General features: G+C 31.3%; 2 protein-coding genes across 2 annotated transcripts; both read right to left on the bottom strand.

Moving 5' to 3' along the window:
• Positions 1-500: 500 nt before the first annotated feature.
• LOC145313671 (myelin expression factor 2-like) lies at positions 501-12,709 on the bottom strand. Its single transcript, XM_080153194.1, has 13 exons — positions 12,269-12,709; positions 11,636-11,762; positions 11,186-11,285; positions 10,197-10,471; positions 7,686-7,751; positions 7,289-7,422; positions 6,833-6,934; positions 6,332-6,543; positions 5,847-6,069; positions 5,590-5,658; positions 5,006-5,138; positions 4,432-4,547; positions 501-945 (listed from the first exon to the last, which is right to left on the bottom strand). Exons 1-13 carry the CDS (start codon positions 12,310-12,312, stop codon positions 855-857), a joined length of 1,692 nt encoding a protein of 563 aa, XP_080009320.1. The 5' UTR covers positions 12,313-12,709; the 3' UTR covers positions 501-854.
• A 1,452-nt stretch (positions 12,710-14,161) lies between these two features.
• On the bottom strand, positions 14,162-16,508 carry LOC145313672 (uncharacterized). The gene is made up of 4 exons (XM_080153195.1): positions 16,353-16,508; positions 15,720-15,846; positions 15,270-15,369; positions 14,162-14,554 (listed from the first exon to the last, which is right to left on the bottom strand). Exons 1-4 carry the CDS (start codon positions 16,394-16,396, stop codon positions 14,298-14,300), a joined length of 528 nt encoding a protein of 175 aa, XP_080009321.1. The 5' UTR covers positions 16,397-16,508; the 3' UTR covers positions 14,162-14,297.
• Between the last annotated feature and the right edge of the window lie 715 nt (positions 16,509-17,223).

The raw sequence follows: 17,223 nt of genomic DNA, 5'->3' as shown, positions 1-17,223 counted from the left end.
GATCCGGCTCCACCAAAAATGTTGCTGCTCCCGGCTCCAGAACACTGTTTATAACTGAAAGAGTGGCCGATCAAAGTTTTCTTGGTTTTTGAAAAAAAAGGCCAACAAAGGTAAATTATACTATCATTCTATGTTTCACAACGCGTTTTTTCATCAGTTTAGTTTAGAAACTAAGAGTACTTTTTGCAATCTTCAATTTCATATCCACTGCAGGTTAAAGAGGTTAAAAACCTCTGAACAATAGATAATGTAGGTGAGGGAAGTCGGCAAAATGGTTCTGTAACTTTGGGAGAAAGAATGGCTCTGAATGCCAAGGTAGACGGGTCCAGCTTGGAAGTGCCTTTGATTGGAAGATCTAATCAAGAAAGTATCCACTTAAAAACAAAATGTTATTTTAATATACAGGAGTAATTTGTATGTAAAAAAATATCGTCTAGTGTCTAATCCCTCAATATCCATAAAAGTACTTAACAACAACAGAGAATTCCCGAAAAAAAATATTATATTAATTTTATTTATTGAAAATGCAATTATTTATAAACAATGATTCAACTGTGAAACAAAAATGGTCAAGAAAAAAAATCACAAAATAATACACATATATATTTTACAGAGTAAATCGAAACATTAAATTAGATTTTCAACCAAAATAACTTTCAGAAAGTTTGCTTAAAGCCATTGGTTTGACAAAATTTTTACTTCAATCTTATTGTGCATAATTAATCATTTAATAAGTTTGGGGGGTTAACAGAATTGCTACTATCAGTGTATGTATACATAATATGCTTTTATATTTTCAGTGTCGGAATTAACTTTGGATTCTTATGATTATTGTGAGATATTTGGTTGATTTATTAATACAGCGCAACTTCAATTGTTCTTCCGTCTAATCTTTGTCTGTTCATGGCTCCAACTGCCCGTTCCGCCTCACGTTCTGACGCAAACCTGAAAAAAAATAATTGTATTTCTCGTAATCATTCGAATCCGGTTCTCATCCATACGAAAAAAACTATGTCTATCATCGTATTATATCCAGCTTTCTACGAATATAAAAATGTACAATTATAAGATTAAAACCAGTTTTTTAGCCCCGATGTGCCGAAGGACTATCCACGGAAAGCCGTTTAGGATCTCAGAAAACGCCTGTTTGAATAAGTTATACTTTTCAGAGAATCTTTATTAATATCTTGGGCTGGTTTTATACTACTTTTCACCTCTTCCCCCCCCCCCCTTCTCTTACAGAGACTAGTTGCGAAGCATCTTTTAATAATAAAAATAGTTTACAATGCTTTGTTTTCCTAAGAAATTTTATAATGACTGAGAAAAAAAATGTCAATAATTCTAAACATATTCATTGTGTAACAAAGTAAATACTCGACTAATCTATCAAACGGAGTTGGATTCTTAAAAAAGATTAGGATCGCTTAATCGGCTATGGTAGCCATATCACCAAAATTATTGTTGTAAAATATCCTCCAAAATCATTAACTATTTTTCAATAATTGTTTTAAAATTCTACCATCTTAGTGAAACAAAGTATTGTAAATTATTATTCAATGGTGCTTTTTTTTTAAGAACCCACCACCTGTGTATGAATGACAAGAAAAGGATAAACAAATAAACAAAGTACAGTAAACTTGTGTATGAATAATAATAATACAACGTTTATATGCATAAAGAATAATGTAATATCTAATTAATGAATTTAGAGGTGATACACGTTCTTAATTGTACCGAACTGGTAACGAAATCATGCCTAAACTAACGATGATAGCTATCCGTTACGTACGGACGAACCCATCCTATTTGTATGATAGCATCGCTATTAAAAATGTGTATAAAAAGGTAAAGATGATGAAAAAGTCCTTTCTAGTTTCAATGGCAATGTTTTATTCTTTACGGTCCAGATAAAAATTCAGTAATATTTTTCGAAGCCGATTAATATCCGGTGAATTAGAACTGGTTCTCAGCTATACTGAAAAACTGTGTATAGCATCGTATTATATCCAGTTTTCTACGAACATTGACACTGTTTTTAATCTTACATTGTACATTTTTATACCCGCGAAAGCTGTTTATAATACGATGCTATAAATAACATTAACTTGTTTTTATTATGATGGCTCTTAAAAGTTCATTCTTTAACCAAATAAGAAGTGAATGAATATACTTTTACTTTAAAACTGTTGAGTGTCTTTATAAATATTGGCGGATTTTTTTCTGTAATTAAAGGGTGTGCAAAAAAATGCGGACATTTTTAAAATTGAAATTGTGCGGCTTGTGTTAATAGTAGAAAAATGTTACGCATATCGTTAGAACCGTTAGGAAGTCTATTTTTAGGAAATATAAAAACGATTCCTGTGCTACGTATATTTTAGGAGCGATGTGGTAAAATGTCCCAACTGCCTTAAAACTTGACTTGCGAGTAAATCATTAAAGATTAAAGTATATAAAAAAATATGTACCCTTTAAAATTCAAATTGCGCGGCTTGTGTTAATAGTAGAAAAATGTTACGCATATCGTTAGAACCGTTAGGAAGTCTATTTTTTGGAAATATAAGAACATTCCTCTGCTACGTATAGTTACGGAGCGATGTGGTAAAATGTCCCAACCGACTTAAAACTTGACTTGCGAGTAAATCATTAAAGATAAAAAAAAGGGTGTGCAAAAATGCGGACATTTTTAAAATTCAAACTGCTCGGCTTGTGTGAATAGTAGAAAAATGCTATGTATATCGTTAGAACCGTCATAAGCTCTATTTTTTGAAAATATAAGTATGATTTTTGTGCTATTTTTAGGTTTAGGAGCTGTATTGATAAATGTGAGAAAAGTGGAATTTTTTTTTAGTTTTAAGTCAGTTGGAAGATTCTACCACATAGCTCATAAATTATACGTAGCACATGAATGGTTCTTATATTTCAAAAAAAAAAGAGTTTATAGCGAATCCATAGGTATGCAAAACATTTTTCTACCATTAACACAAGCCGAGCAATTAGAATTTTAAAAATGTACGTATTTTTATTTACATACCCTTTAATTTAATCTTTAATGATTTACTCGCAAGTCAAGTTTTACATCAGTTGGGACATTTTAACACGTAGCTCCGTAACTATACGTAGCAGAGGAATCATTCTTATATTTCCAAAAAAAAGACTTCCTAGCGGTTCTTACGATATGCGTAACATTGTTCTACTATTAACACAAGCCGCGCAATTTCAATTTTAAAAATGTCCGCATTTTTTTTGCACACCCTTAAATTTTCAAACAATAGAGTTCTTGTCTTTATAAAATAATAATATCCCTATTTAGCATTCATAGTGACAAACCAAAAGTTTACTCATAACATTCATATTTTATGAGCTAATTCAGGGAGGGAGTGGACAGTGGCAGTTAAAGTAATCCACATCAATACATCTTTGTTTGCAATTAACCTCTTGTCATATTTGAAGAATAAGAATTTGGTTAATGATAAATTTTTCATTGAGAGATCCTTTTTCCCTTTAGTAATTAACAGTTTTAACAGCTTACAAGTCTGAATATTTTAAATTGTAACATTCGATTCTGACAAAGTTTATCAAACTTTATTTTACAGCGAAGATTTTCTATATTCATGATATGCTTGTCTGTCCATAATGAATAGCTCTTATAATAATTAAATAAACAATCATAAAAAATTTATACTTATAAGCAAAGCCACTCGAGCTTTCATACTTTTTTTGTAGGCAATTTAATAAGGAACAAATTTGATTTTATGTTTTTTTTCTGTCAGTCCATTTGAACATGGAGAAAAATGTCATTTAATGAGAGTGTGTAAAAAATTACCGACTTTGCCTAGATACAGAGATAGCCCCGCCTTACTCAATACATCGATCTATTAATAATTTTTGAAAAAGATTTAAGCTTTGCTTTTGTGACGTTAAGATCCTTGTTTTATAATATTTGAATACATTATGAACGAGGTCAACTGATCTTTTTTTGAAGAGAAGTTTTTAACAATAAAGTTAGGTCCGTCCGCCTGTAGTACTAATCTTTAAGTGAAGCATGTTAGAATTTCCTGTCGATTTTAAACTTTGCATGATACCTATAATAGTTAGGCGAGACTTAAAACACAACTATATATTCGTTAACAGAAAGACTGTGCGTTCATTTAGAACATGCTAATATTTAAAACTTGTTTTTGTATGAAATCTGAATTTTAAAACAATGATTCCTAGGACAACATACTACAATATAAGCGTAGCTTCTCTATAATCAAGTCACTAGTACATAATGTAGAACTTTTAAAAATATACACTAACGATAGCCTAGGCCCAGAGGATGGAGAATAAATGAGAAAAAAATATATATAATGTTATGTAGGATTACATCCCAGAAAGAGATCAGACTATTTATGTTTTGTCAGGATCAGAACAGTTCATGTTCAAATGTACCTGATAATACCGCAGCCCCTCTCCTTCATCTCGGCATACTTCACTTCCCCAACTGGCATAAACTTCTCCTTCAATGCTTGCCAGGACATATTGTTGGGCAGGTTACGGACAATCACCTTAAGTTTTAATTCATTTAGTGCCTGGTTAGAAATAAATGATTAACTACAGATCTAGGGATAATTGGTTTGAGTCCATACAAAATATTTTAAGATTGATTGAAATTATTACGCTCCAATATTGATACTCATCGGGGTTATCTTAGCCAACGAAGCATGAATCCAGTAGGGTTAGTACCTACTGCAAGTAGTTGGGAATAGAATAACCCACCACCCTTGTTTTCTATTTTGTTTCAAAAATAAGGGTGTTATCAGTGCTCAACAGGCACTTAGTGTGAAAGCACCTTTCTCTTTTTTACCATATGTGAAACTTTAACTACTCAAAACATTCCTTCAGTCCTTTTTTTCTCATCCCTCATTCATTATAGCACAATTCATTGCCAAAATAAATTTTTTTTCCTAGTCCAAAGTCATACTTTAACTTAAAATTATCCATTTGTCTAATGATTAATTCTTACCTTATCACTAAACTTATCTCTATCACTCTTGTAATCATTGCCTCCTCCCATCATACCACTGCCGGAACCAACCATCATTCCAGAACTAGAACCACCCATCATACCCCCAGAAGACATGCCACCCAGTCGAGACCTGAAGAAGTAATTACATAATTCATTAATTTTTATAAAGGTACCATTTTCAGTAAAGAGTAGTAGCTAAATTATGTTCTAAAAATATTAAAAGCTATTTTAATTTTTGTATTTTCGCTGAAAATACGACCAAATTATGCATCGCATTTTCATAACATTGCAAATGTGGGAATGTTTCCAAATTATTCTGTCAAAATAATGATCACATGGCAAAATTGTAATTTTTTGCCTTCTTCATCCTCGAAGGGCAGAAAGAAATTTAAAGTTTTGCTAAGTGATACAACATTGAATAAATGGAATTCTTATTCTAGCTTTATCAATATTAGGAAAAGAGATAAAAAACTACTTTAAGTTGGGTACCTAGCAGTAAGATATGAACCTAACCGCCATACTAGATCCCATTCACTTATAAATGTATGGTAGATTTTCTATTATCTATCCTAAATAAATACCTGTCCATGCCTCTGTCCATATCCATAGTAGACATCCTGTCCATTCTATCCATGCCTCCCATGCTCAATCTGTAATAAGAAAAATATTAACAAAACACATAAAAAACTTCATGCTACTTGCTTTTGCTTATCATCTCTTATCATGACATAAAAAAAATAGTTTTTAATAGAAATAGAGATGTTGTAAATAACAAACAAAAAGAAGCTTCTTGTAAGCTACTAAAATACGTATCTGGCTATTATTTTTTACAATATACCTGTCGTTGTAACTGTCCAGTCTATCAGCCATACTGCTCATTCCAATTCTATCAGACATACTGTTCATTCCAATTCTATCAGCCATCCCGCTGCTGCCCATGGCACCCATATCTGACCGTCCCAGCCCGCTTGACATGGACATGCCGCCACCGCCGTTCAAACTGCTGCTTGCCCCACCCAAACCGCCAGACAAGCCTCCGGCGCCCATCAAGGCTGTCAAAGCTGAAAAAGAATTTTTTTTTATTTCAATTTAAGGAAACATAAATACAAAATATTTTACAAGATGTAATGGCTGAAACTAATATGCTGTTCCTTATAAGAAAGCCTGGTGGAATTCCCTTATTCTAGTTACATATTAGGCTGTAGTGGCTATGTTTTCAAATGAAAATAACCTTTACAGACCTCAGTAACTTACAGGTGCTTCATTAAACTAACTTTTTAGAGATAGTTTTTTTAAATTAAAAATTTCGTTAAATATTGTTACCTGCGTTGCCAGTCTGTTGCTGGCCAGTGCCCGCCAGACCAGCTCCAGCAGTCATAATGGCAGCCAGAGCTGTTTGTAATGCAGTCGCAGCTGTGTTATTCACAACTGATGACTGAGCTGTCATGTCTTGCATGCCATTGCCCATACCACCTCCCATACCACCACTCATTCCGCTGTTCATTGTGTTGCCAGTGTCGCTGGGCAGATTGTTTCTGTAAAAAAATTGACGGTTAATACATAATTCTAACAGGAGGCTCAGGGGAGGGGCAGTGAGTTTGAAAACATATGATAACAAACTGTTCCGTCGCTATAATGGTTAACAATCATTATTGATTTAGATGCGATTGTGCTTAAATTCATAATATTTTAGGATTATATTACTTTAACACTTTGGCTAAGAGATTCTAGGTAATAAAGATTAGCGAGACTGCTATGATAAAGTAGTCAGTGTACACTGAGTGGTACACTGTACCTAATTAAAAATATTAAAGTTATATTAACCTGACATCCCAAAGTGGAGCCCCATTATCTCCCAGTCCCATACCCACTCCACTAAGACCCTCTGGCAGTCTGTTCATATTACGTGGAGGTTCCTCACCCTTAATGATGGAAGTGGTTGCTATTTTGTATCTCATTTTTTAAAAACTGTGATGCATAAAAACTCGGAAAAATTCACTTCACGGCCGCAGTCCGTGACGCTATTGAGGGAATTATTATTTACTCGGCTGAAGGTCCCTGTATCAATAGGTCTGTTGGTATGCTTAAAAACATAGATATTTATAATTTATAATAGGTATCGTGAATTATAGAATAATATCTTTCATTTTCTTTTAGACTTTTCATTGTCCGTTTGTCCATCCATCATTACTTTTAAATGTTGTTTTACCTTTATATACTTATTAACAAAAAAATGGATAGGTACATTTTTACTTTATCTAAAATAGCAGCCATTCCTTAGATTTATCCATCCTGACGGCGAGACGCCTGTCCATGAGCTGCTGATCACCCAGCATAGAAATTGCTTGTACAGCCTCGACAGGGTGATCATACACGACCACAGCAAATCCACGGGATTTTCCCTCTTTATCTCTGTACACAAAAGAAAACATTCATAAATGATTTACTAGTTTTAAACCTGACATTTTTTAGTGTTCAATCATCAATAATCAGAGGGCTTTTTCATTGAGTGTATCTAGTGTTATTGCTTACAGAAAATAATATTGTACTTACTCATTTATAGTTATGAAGTTAAAAAAATTACTTTTACTATTTGGTTCTTAAACAAAATATACAAGTTTTTTTCAGCAAAATAACGTATAAGTCTTATTTCAATTATGAATGTTTTAAAGTTCCTAGCAAGCTCAATAGCTACAACGTTACCAGCCAGTCTAAACACTTCTCTCAACTTGCGCTCGTCGATCTATTGTTGATAAGAATTATTTTTTACATACAATTTTTATATGTTTAAGAACAGGAAAGGGGGAAATTTAGGACATTTTCTTGACAAAAGTAATCAAATGGACAAATAGAAAATTTAGATAATTTGAAAAAGAACTTCAACTTACAAAGAACCTAACTATTCAGACACTACAAATAAAAACAAAAATAAGGATGACAAAAGGGGGGAGGCGGATGTGCCACTTTTTGAAACCAAAACTAAAAGACAACAAAGGAACTCGACTAAAAAAAGAGTTACAGGTGTGAGATTTTGCATGGCAGTTGCTTTATTGGGGTACAATATGGAACTGTGAAGAAACGGCGGCGCAACCGCCGAAAACCGCCGTTTCCCGCCGAATTTTTTTTTGCAATTTCTCAGCGTTTTTCGGCGGTTGCACCGCCGTTTCTTCACTGTTCCATATTGTAACCCTATAAAGCAACTGCCATGCAAAATCTCAGACCTGTAACTCTTTTTTTAGTTGAGTTCCTTTGACTTTTAGTTTTGGTTTCAAAAAGTGGCACATCCGCCTCCCCCCTTTATACCTTAGTTTAATAGCAAATACATAAATCTCAAAAGATCTGTTAGAAGGGAAAGGGAACAACAAAGGAACAATTAGGGCAGATATTCAATGATCAAGAGAATTGTCTTAACGAATCTGAGAAGCAGTTTTCATTTACACTTATGTTGAGTTGTCACAAACATGGAAATTAAATTCTCAGTTGATTTTCTATGAAATTTTAAAACCAGACAGCAAAGGACATACAACGACCGAAAATCAGACTAAAAATACCTTAGACATATGTTACTTCACTGTCAAAGCTTCCTTAGAGCAATACATCCGTAATAGATAATTCCTACTGAAAGATGCTCAAAAATGTTGACAAAAATCAAAGGTTTAGCTTCAGTATCCAAAGATGTACGGACGAATGTACAGAATGAGTTAGAGAATGCCACTACAAATTTTAGTTATAAGCTGCATTAATAATGTTATTCATCATAAAAAATCCTCAAAATGATTTCTTCCGACAAAAATAAACTACTGCAAATTCTACAATTGCCTATTTTCAGATGTTCTGCTATAACTTCTTTTCATCATAAAACATTCGAATCAGTGGACATTACTTAGCTCTGATTGAAAAGGATCGTGCAGTTAGATTCCAAGTGCGATTTCCATTAAAGTTTTTAACTAGGTAGTTATTTCAGTGTTGATAATACCAACAACACCAATTAAGACAGTGGCATTGCGTTGATTTTGACAATAGTAATCTCATGTACATGAATAATATGTTACCATAGCAAGTGAGGAATGATATTGATATGAGTGACCTTTCACACCCTCGTGAATGGAACCTAGCTCAGCAAAACGATGTCATAAACAAACAAAAACTAAGAACAATGAGAAATGACATCATACATGTATAAATGTTTGATCAGAGCAATGGATTTAACAACAAAAACATTATTACACTATGACGATATGCTTCTTAAAACTATCCAGGAAATATGAACAAAACCATCTGAAGAAAACTAACCCATGGATTATGATGAATAACATTGTTAAGCAAAACTGAATGAATAATTCCATTTCAAATATGTAGGTACACAATTTTGTCAAATCATATAGTAAAGAATGTGAAATAGCAGAATTATTTTCTACAAAATCCTACAATGTAGGAATACCTACTTACTTTTTATTTACAGCAGTTAGGATATTAAGGTTGGCAATCCAGAATCCGGAATCCGCCCAATTTTTGAATCCAGAATTCGAATCGTTTTTTTAAATAGCGGATTCGGATTCTTACTTGTTAGGCTAAAATTAGCGTCTTGAGTTTTTTCATTCAACCTCCCCTCATTGAAGGCAAAGATCTCCACCCCTCCCCCATCTCTCCCCACCTACACCACCAAGAAATAGGAGAAAAGCTACTGTGAAAATATGAAAAAACGCAGCGTTAGATTCTTTCCAGTACCCGGTAAAATTTTAATCCCTCAATTTTTTAAAAAGACTTTAAAATATTACTATAATCCGAAATCCATACCTAGTCCGGAATTCGTCAAAAAAATAAGAATCCGGAATCCACGGAAAATCAGTTTTATTTTTGGCGGTCAAAACAATTAGACGGAGTGCCAACCCAAGTTAAAATAAAATTACATACTAAGTGTTCGGCAATAAAAATATCAAATTGTTTATAGCATATACCGCCCAATAAGAAACAATTTTATAGCAAGTTTTTTCTAATGAGTATATCCTCAAAGAAGAATTGGCAAGAAAAAAACGCTTTACTATAGTAATCTTATGGGCAAACCGACGGGATTAAAACTGCTGGATTCGATCAGACAATATAAATACAATGAATTCTATTTGCCTGAAAGCTAATTTCAATTTTATCGCAAGCAAAAATTTATAGTAATGCAGAAATGATAACTTACATCATAGGACAAGTTTGACACAAATATCCTTGTATTCAGAGGACCATCAATGCCCAAACTCTCGAGAAAGCGGACAGAGAGACCATATGTATTTCCGTAATCAACAGGACCCTGAGGGGTGGCCCTTTCCACATGACCACCACCACTACGTCCACCACTGGGACCAGCCGCACCACGGCCGCCGCCATAACCTCGCTCCTTGTCCTTTTCTGTGATGATACGACCATACTTGTCCCTTTCTACGTCAAAATCCTCCTTGACAACGATTTTGCGACCTGGAAACATAAATGATAAAACAACTTAATCCTTAAAATAAATATGATTAGTACAATTAGGAGCACGGACAAACATTCATTTCAAATCCATCTCTTATCATCTTCTCACTGAGAAAAGACTCTAGACTGAACACATCTACAGTCCATTTTTGAATATTCATCTGTTTAAAGATCGCAAAAACAAATCAAATAGATTTGAAAAATCAAATAGTAATTCTATGAAGAACTGCTTTATAATGTTAACTTTAGCTACACATCAATGTATATTGTATATCAACAAAGTGTTGAAATCAAAGAAAATGTAGCTATATAACCGAATAATCAAGTTCAATATATTCTTTAACAGAAATATCGCAACACTTTCAGTTTACAAAAATACCAAAACATAGTTGAACCAATCAAACAAAAGCAAAATTGACTAAAATGATATTGGAACAATTATAAATACCTAACCTAGGTCATTTCAATTTAAAACAACTAAACAAGCTTTCTTTAATTTTCATGTTAGAAGAAATTGAAAAAAACAACACAAGATTAGTTAATATTTTAAAGATCAATTTAAATATAATAGAGAATTGTTGTAAAAATAGTTTCCTAACATGATTAGTAACATCAAAGAACTATTCAAGGATGAAATTTGAAGATAAGACAAGTTTAATGGTTAGCTATATTAATATTATTATTTTTAGTACAGAACAATGGAACATAACCTACCTTTGAAGTCAAACCTATTCATTTTTTCAATGGCCCTCTTGGCTAAATCGGTGCTGGCAAACTCCATAATACCAGCTCCCCTGGGACGTCCTTGTTCATCCTTGATAAAGAAAAACTTAATAAGGTTATCATAAAAGTTTGAATTTTCCCAATTTTTGGCAAGAATAAATAATGAATGAATTAAATCGTAATTATTTTTAAGTCTTCATAATATGTAATCAACTGTACTAAAAGAGAAGTAACTTCTCCAGTATGGCTACGAAACCGATTAACATCCGCTGCATTAGAACTGGTTCTGAGACATACTGAAAAATCATTAATCATTTCGTATTATAGACAATTTTCCACGAATGAAAATTATAAATAATATTATTAATACCAGTTTTGACATTTTACTATCCACGGAAGGTTGTATATAATAAGATGCGATAATTAACAATAAAAGCTTACATTAAACAATTCGACGAAATTGACTTCACCAACTTCCTTTCTGAACAAATCTTTGATCATCTGCCAGGTCACTTCATAGGGAAGGTTACTCACAAAAATACGCCTATCTACATTTCCTTTTTTCATCCTTAACAGAAATATATTATTCATTATACAAATCATAAGCAAATGAGTATATAGGTATTAACATTAATATTTAAATTTTAAAGAAAATACTTAATTTTGTTACACATATACGACACCAACCAGTCAAGGCTGGCTAGACTTTGAAACAATAATTAATCGATAATGTCATCATTAAAATGGCTTATTTTATATATGGGAATGGCAATCTGTCAAATGTTTGGACAGGATTAGGATTCTAATAGGTAAGAATCCGTTAAAAAAATGGCAGATTTTCCGCGGATTCCGGATTCTAGCAATATTTTAAAAATTAAAAATGTAAGTGCTACATATGTCCTAAACATTAATGTTCTTGGTGTTCTCCATTATTCACTTCAGAGAATCGAACCAGATTTTATATATGACTGTTATAAATTTGTGTAGGTATTTAATTTACTCATTCAATATATACCTAGCTATTCGATCAGAGGCATGCAATATATATCTAGAAGTTTACTGGTCATTATTTACCTTCCATCATTATCTCTTCGTGGGGAACGATCTCTTCCGCTCATTCTGTTTCAAATTTAGATCTGTAATCAATTTTATTACCAAAATATTTTAACTATAATCGGTTTAGTTGAAAAATATTGGCAAAAAAACAATAGGAGAGACAATTGAATTAATTTAATCCCAATTTTCGTAAATTAGTTTCTATTAACAAAGGATGATAATGAGTGTCTTAACCAAAAAAACAAATAGGCCTCTAAATACTTAAATCTCATTTTTTAATTAATTAGATGCCATAGATTATTTATTTAATTTGTATTTGAAAAAAGAAATATGGCGAATGCCGAATACAAATAATAACAAATACTTCGGCTTTGTAAAGTTGCCAAAAATTTGGCCAATTTCAATGCCATTAGAAATATTTCACTTATTAGGCGTATAACTTCTCATTATATCCACACGCTTGGTTTTTTATTAAATGAATAAGTTGGGGTACAATGTTTGGCACTTTCGATATAAGTAAATGATAATAAAAAACCCATAGAATGCGATAATAACTTCAGAAAAATCGAAGAAAATAGTTTTCATACTTAATTAACGTTTTTAAGTTTTTCTTCAAAAAGTTTAGATAAGATGCCTTTAAATGTCGTCTATGATTTTGTCAGGGATAAAAATGTAACTTTAAAATAAGAATTACAACATATTTTTTCAATTAGTACAAAGTAAAATTTTGAACATTTTATTGATCAGTATATTTTTTAAAATGTGAAGTAGAAACCTGAATATTTTATCATGAAAATTGTGTTATGATTTGATTGTCTGCTAGATTACAAGAAAAAAGATACTGACAGTACTTGTTGGTTCTTTAAAAAAAATTAGGTAGATTACTTTCAGAACCCCTCTTTTTGCAACGTTATTTCAATAGAACAGAGCAGTAGTCTTAGTGTACTCAATATCTAGACAGCCAACCATTATTTTAGAATTGTTCAATTTTTTTAACTTCTGATAAAAACAGAATTAATAGTATTTTTGTAAATATTATACCTCCAAGAAATGGCTATACTTCCCAATCATATGTTGTGTGGTATTTAAGAGGAATTATTTTGATATAATGTCATTAAAATATTCGTTGAAAAAAGTGCTATTCTAGCTTATACTTCACATTTTAATGTGTATGATAATTCAAATAAAAGATAATGAAGATTTATATTATATTTAATTGTTATAATTATAAAGAAAAACCTGGAAACAGTAAAAAACTGACTTTATTTTATTGACGTAGGGAAAATTTTGTCAAATATTTGAATAAAAAAACAATATACAACAAAACAAACTATTTTTAATATAGTCACAAAAAGGCTTAATGAGTTTAGGAAATATTTCATTCACTAATCATGTCATTTAAACTCTATTACACAGAATACAATGTAAAAAGATGTTCTCATTTTAATTTTAAGTAATTTCAAATGCATTTTAATACCTTTTAATGATTTATTTTTTGAAACATCTTTTTATAAAATGTTATTGATTTTTGAAGTTATATATTAGAATGTTTTTAAATTTTGTTAACATTTTGTTTTAAATGTAGAAAATTGGTAATTCTAAACATTCAAAAAATGATTTTATTAAATTTTAATCACTTAAATTGCATGTTTGATGAAATTTTCAATTGATAATTCAAAAAAAACCGTTTAAGTTTTATTATATTTTACTTTGAATTGTTAAAAAAATATATTATTGTCAAAAAAGGAGAAGTTATGTTTTCCTCAAAAAAAGACCAAAAACATGAAAATTAACACGTGTAATGAGAATTTTTTTCTTTCAGGTTTAATTTTAAGTAATTATTGATATTTTTTGTAAAAAGGATTTTATATAAAAAGTTTTATAACTTGAGTTAAGTAGTTGTGCTAAAAAAGGTTGCGAATTTATGCAATTTTCTTGCCAAAAAAATTTTCTAGGATTTTAAAAATAGCAAAGGGTGTTATTAGACGTACTTACAGATACAATTGCTAAGTCATTTTGGCCAAACACTAAAATAAAGTTTTTACATCTAAGGGTCCAGCCGTGTCCACTCAGCTGCCAAACTCTTGAGAAAGCTGACAGAGAGACGGTGACCATATGTATTTCCGTAATCAACAGGACCCTGAGGGGTGGCCCTTTCCACATGACCACCACCACTACGTCCACCACTGGGACCAGCCGCACCACGGCCGCCGCCATAACCTCGCTCCTTGTCCTTTTCTGTGATGATACGACCATACTTGTCCCTTTCTACGTCAAAATCCTCCTTGACAACGATTTTGCGACCTGGAAACATAAATGATAGAACAACTTAATCCTTAAAATAAATATGATTAGTACAATTAGGAGCACGGACAAACATTCATTTCAAATCCATCTCTTATCATCTTCTCACTGAGAAAAGAATTTAGACTGAACACATCTACAGTCCATTTTTGAATATTCATCTGTTTAAAGATCGCAAAAACAAATCAAATAGATTTGAAAAATCAAATAGTAATTCTATGAAGAACTGCTTTATAATGTTAACTTTAGCTACACATCAATGTATATTGTATATCAACAAAGTGTTGAAATCAAAGAAAATGTAGCTATATAACCGAATAATCAAGTTCAATATATTCTTTAACAGAAATATCGCAACACTTTCAGTTTACAAAAATACCAAAACATAGTTGAACCAATCAAACAAAAGCAAAATTGACTAAAATGATATTGGAACAATTATAAATACCTAACCTAGGTCATTTCAATTTAAAACAACTAAACAAGCTTTCTTTAATTTTCATGTTAGAAGAAATTGAAAAAAAACAACACAAGATTAGTTAATATTTTAAAGATCAATTTAAATATAATAGAGAATTGTTGTAAAAATAGTTTCCTAACATGATTAGTAACATCAAAGAACTATTCAAGGATGAAATTTGAAGATAAGACAAGTTTAATGGTTAGCTATATTAATATTATTATTTTTAGTACAGAACAATGGAACATAACCTACCTTTGAAGTCAAACCTATTCATTTTTTCAATGGCCCTCTTGGCTAAATCGGTGCTGGCAAACTCCATAATACCAGCTCCCCTGGGACGTCCTTGTTCATCCTTGATAAAGAAAAACTTAATAAGGTTATCATAAAAGTTTGAATTTTCCCAATTTTTGGCAAGAATAAATAATGAATGAATTAAATCGTAATTATTTTTAAGTCTTCATAATATGTAATCAACTGTACTAAAAGAGAAGTAACTTCTCCAGTATGGCTACGAAACCGATTAACATCCGCTGCATTAGAACTGGTTCTGAGACATACTGAAAAATCATTAATCATTTCGTATTATAGACAATTTTCCACGAATGAAAATTATAAATAATATTATTAATACCAGTTTTGACATTTTACTATCCACGGAAGGTTGTATATAATAAGATGCGATAATTAACAATAAAAGCTTACATTAAACAATTCGACAAAATTGACTTCACCAACTTCCTTTCTGAACAAATCTTTGATCATCTGCCAGGTCACTTCATAGGGAAGGTTACTCACAAAAATACGCCTATCTACATTTCCTTTTTTCATCCTTAACAGAAATATATTATTCATTATACAAATCATAAGCAAATGAGTATATAGGTATTAACATTAATATTTAAATTTTAAAGAAAATACTTAATTTTGTTACACATATACGACACCAACCAGTCAAGGCTGGCTAGACTTTGAAACAATAATTAATCGATAATGTCATCATTAAAATGGCTTATTTTATATATGGGAATGGCAATCTGTCAAATTTTTGGACAGGATTAGGATTCTAATAGGTAAGAATCCGTTAAAAAAATGGCAGATTTTCCGCGGATTCCGGATTCTAGCAATATTTTAAAAATTAAAAATGTAAGTGCTACATATGTCCTAAACATTAATGTTCTTGGTGTTCTCCATTATTCACTTCAGAGAATCGAACCAGATTTTATATATGACTGTTATAAATTTGTGTAGGTATTTAATTTACTCATTCAATATATACCTAGCTATTCGATCAGAGGCATGCAATATATATCTAGAAGTTTACTGGTCATTATTTACCTTCCATCATTATCTCTTCGTGGGGAACGATCTCTTCCGCTCATTCTGTTTCAAATTTAGATCTGTAATCAATTTTATTACCAAAATATTTTAACTATAATCGGTTTAGTTGAAAAATATTGGCAAAAAAACGATAGGAGAGACAATTGAATTAATTTAATCCCAATTTTCGTAAATTAGTTTCTATTAACAAAGGATGATAATGAGTGTCTTAACCAAAAAAACAAATAGGCCTCTAAATACTTAAATCTCATTTTTTAATTAATTAGATGCCATAGATTATTTATTTAATTTGTATTTGAAAAAAGAAATATGGCGAATGCCGAATACAAATAATAACAAATACTTCGGCTTTGTAAAGTTGCCAAAAATTTGGCCAATTTCAATGCCATTAGAAATATTTCACTTATTAGGCGTATAACTTCTCATTATATCCACTCATAAACTATCTAGATTATTTTTATATTTCACTATGGTAGTCTCTGAAGGTAATGTAAGAGAAAAATAATGATTTATAATCATTTTGGGTGATATTTGGTTTTGGTATAATGGTATAATTGATATTTGTTTGGTATTCCTTATTTTAGCTCCTTATACTCATCCCAAATTTTCTCTAAACTATAACTCCTTTTATTTGTAAGAAGAAATTACATTATTAAAAAGTAACAAAATTGTTAAAGACTATTGCTAAAGTGCATTTTGATATTATTACTCAAAATATTTCAAATGAGTTTCAGTTATTTTATTTATTGAATATTTAAATATTTAACGAGTAAAAAGGAGAATATATTGATATAAAGTTTATGACCAAAATTTTTGTGTACACTGGATCCTGTGCTGCAGCTGTAGTTTTTTTGTCCAATAAAAAAAT

This window comes from Acartia tonsa, chromosome 3, assembly GCF_053477335.1.
Source record: "Acartia tonsa isolate MP-2025a chromosome 3, ASM5347733v1, whole genome shotgun sequence".
In the NCBI taxonomy this organism is placed as follows: domain Eukaryota; kingdom Metazoa; phylum Arthropoda; class Copepoda; order Calanoida; family Acartiidae; genus Acartia; species Acartia tonsa.
Note: the sequence above shows the minus strand (reverse complement) of the source record. Positions and strands in the feature narration are given on the sequence as shown.

What these genes read in the sequence shown, in the direction of transcription:
- LOC145313672 (XM_080153195.1), bottom strand. Translation starts at nt 16,396, where the DNA reads ATGAGCGGAAGAGATCGTTCCCCACGAAGAGATAATGATGGAAG. An exon ending in CGAAGAGATAATGATGGAAG is followed by an intron (nt 15,847 to 16,352) that starts GTAAATAATGAC and finishes ATTTCTGTTAAG; the next exon opens with GATGAAAAAAGGAAATGTAG. An exon ending in ATTTTGTCGAATTGTTTAAT is followed by an intron (nt 15,370 to 15,719) that starts GTAAGCTTTTAT and finishes TTCTTTATCAAG; the next exon opens with GATGAACAAGGACGTCCCAG.
- LOC145313671 (XM_080153194.1), bottom strand. Translation starts at nt 12,312, where the DNA reads ATGAGCGGAAGAGATCGTTCCCCACGAAGAGATAATGATGGAAG. An exon ending in GAATAGGTTTGACTTCAAAG is followed by an intron (nt 10,472 to 11,185) that starts GTAGGTTATGTT and finishes TTATGTTTCCAG; the next exon opens with GTCGCAAAATCGTTGTCAAG. An exon ending in TTGTAGCTATTGAGCTTGCT is followed by an intron (nt 7,423 to 7,685) that starts AGGAACTTTAAA and finishes TCTTTTGTGTAC; the next exon opens with AGAGATAAAGAGGGAAAATC.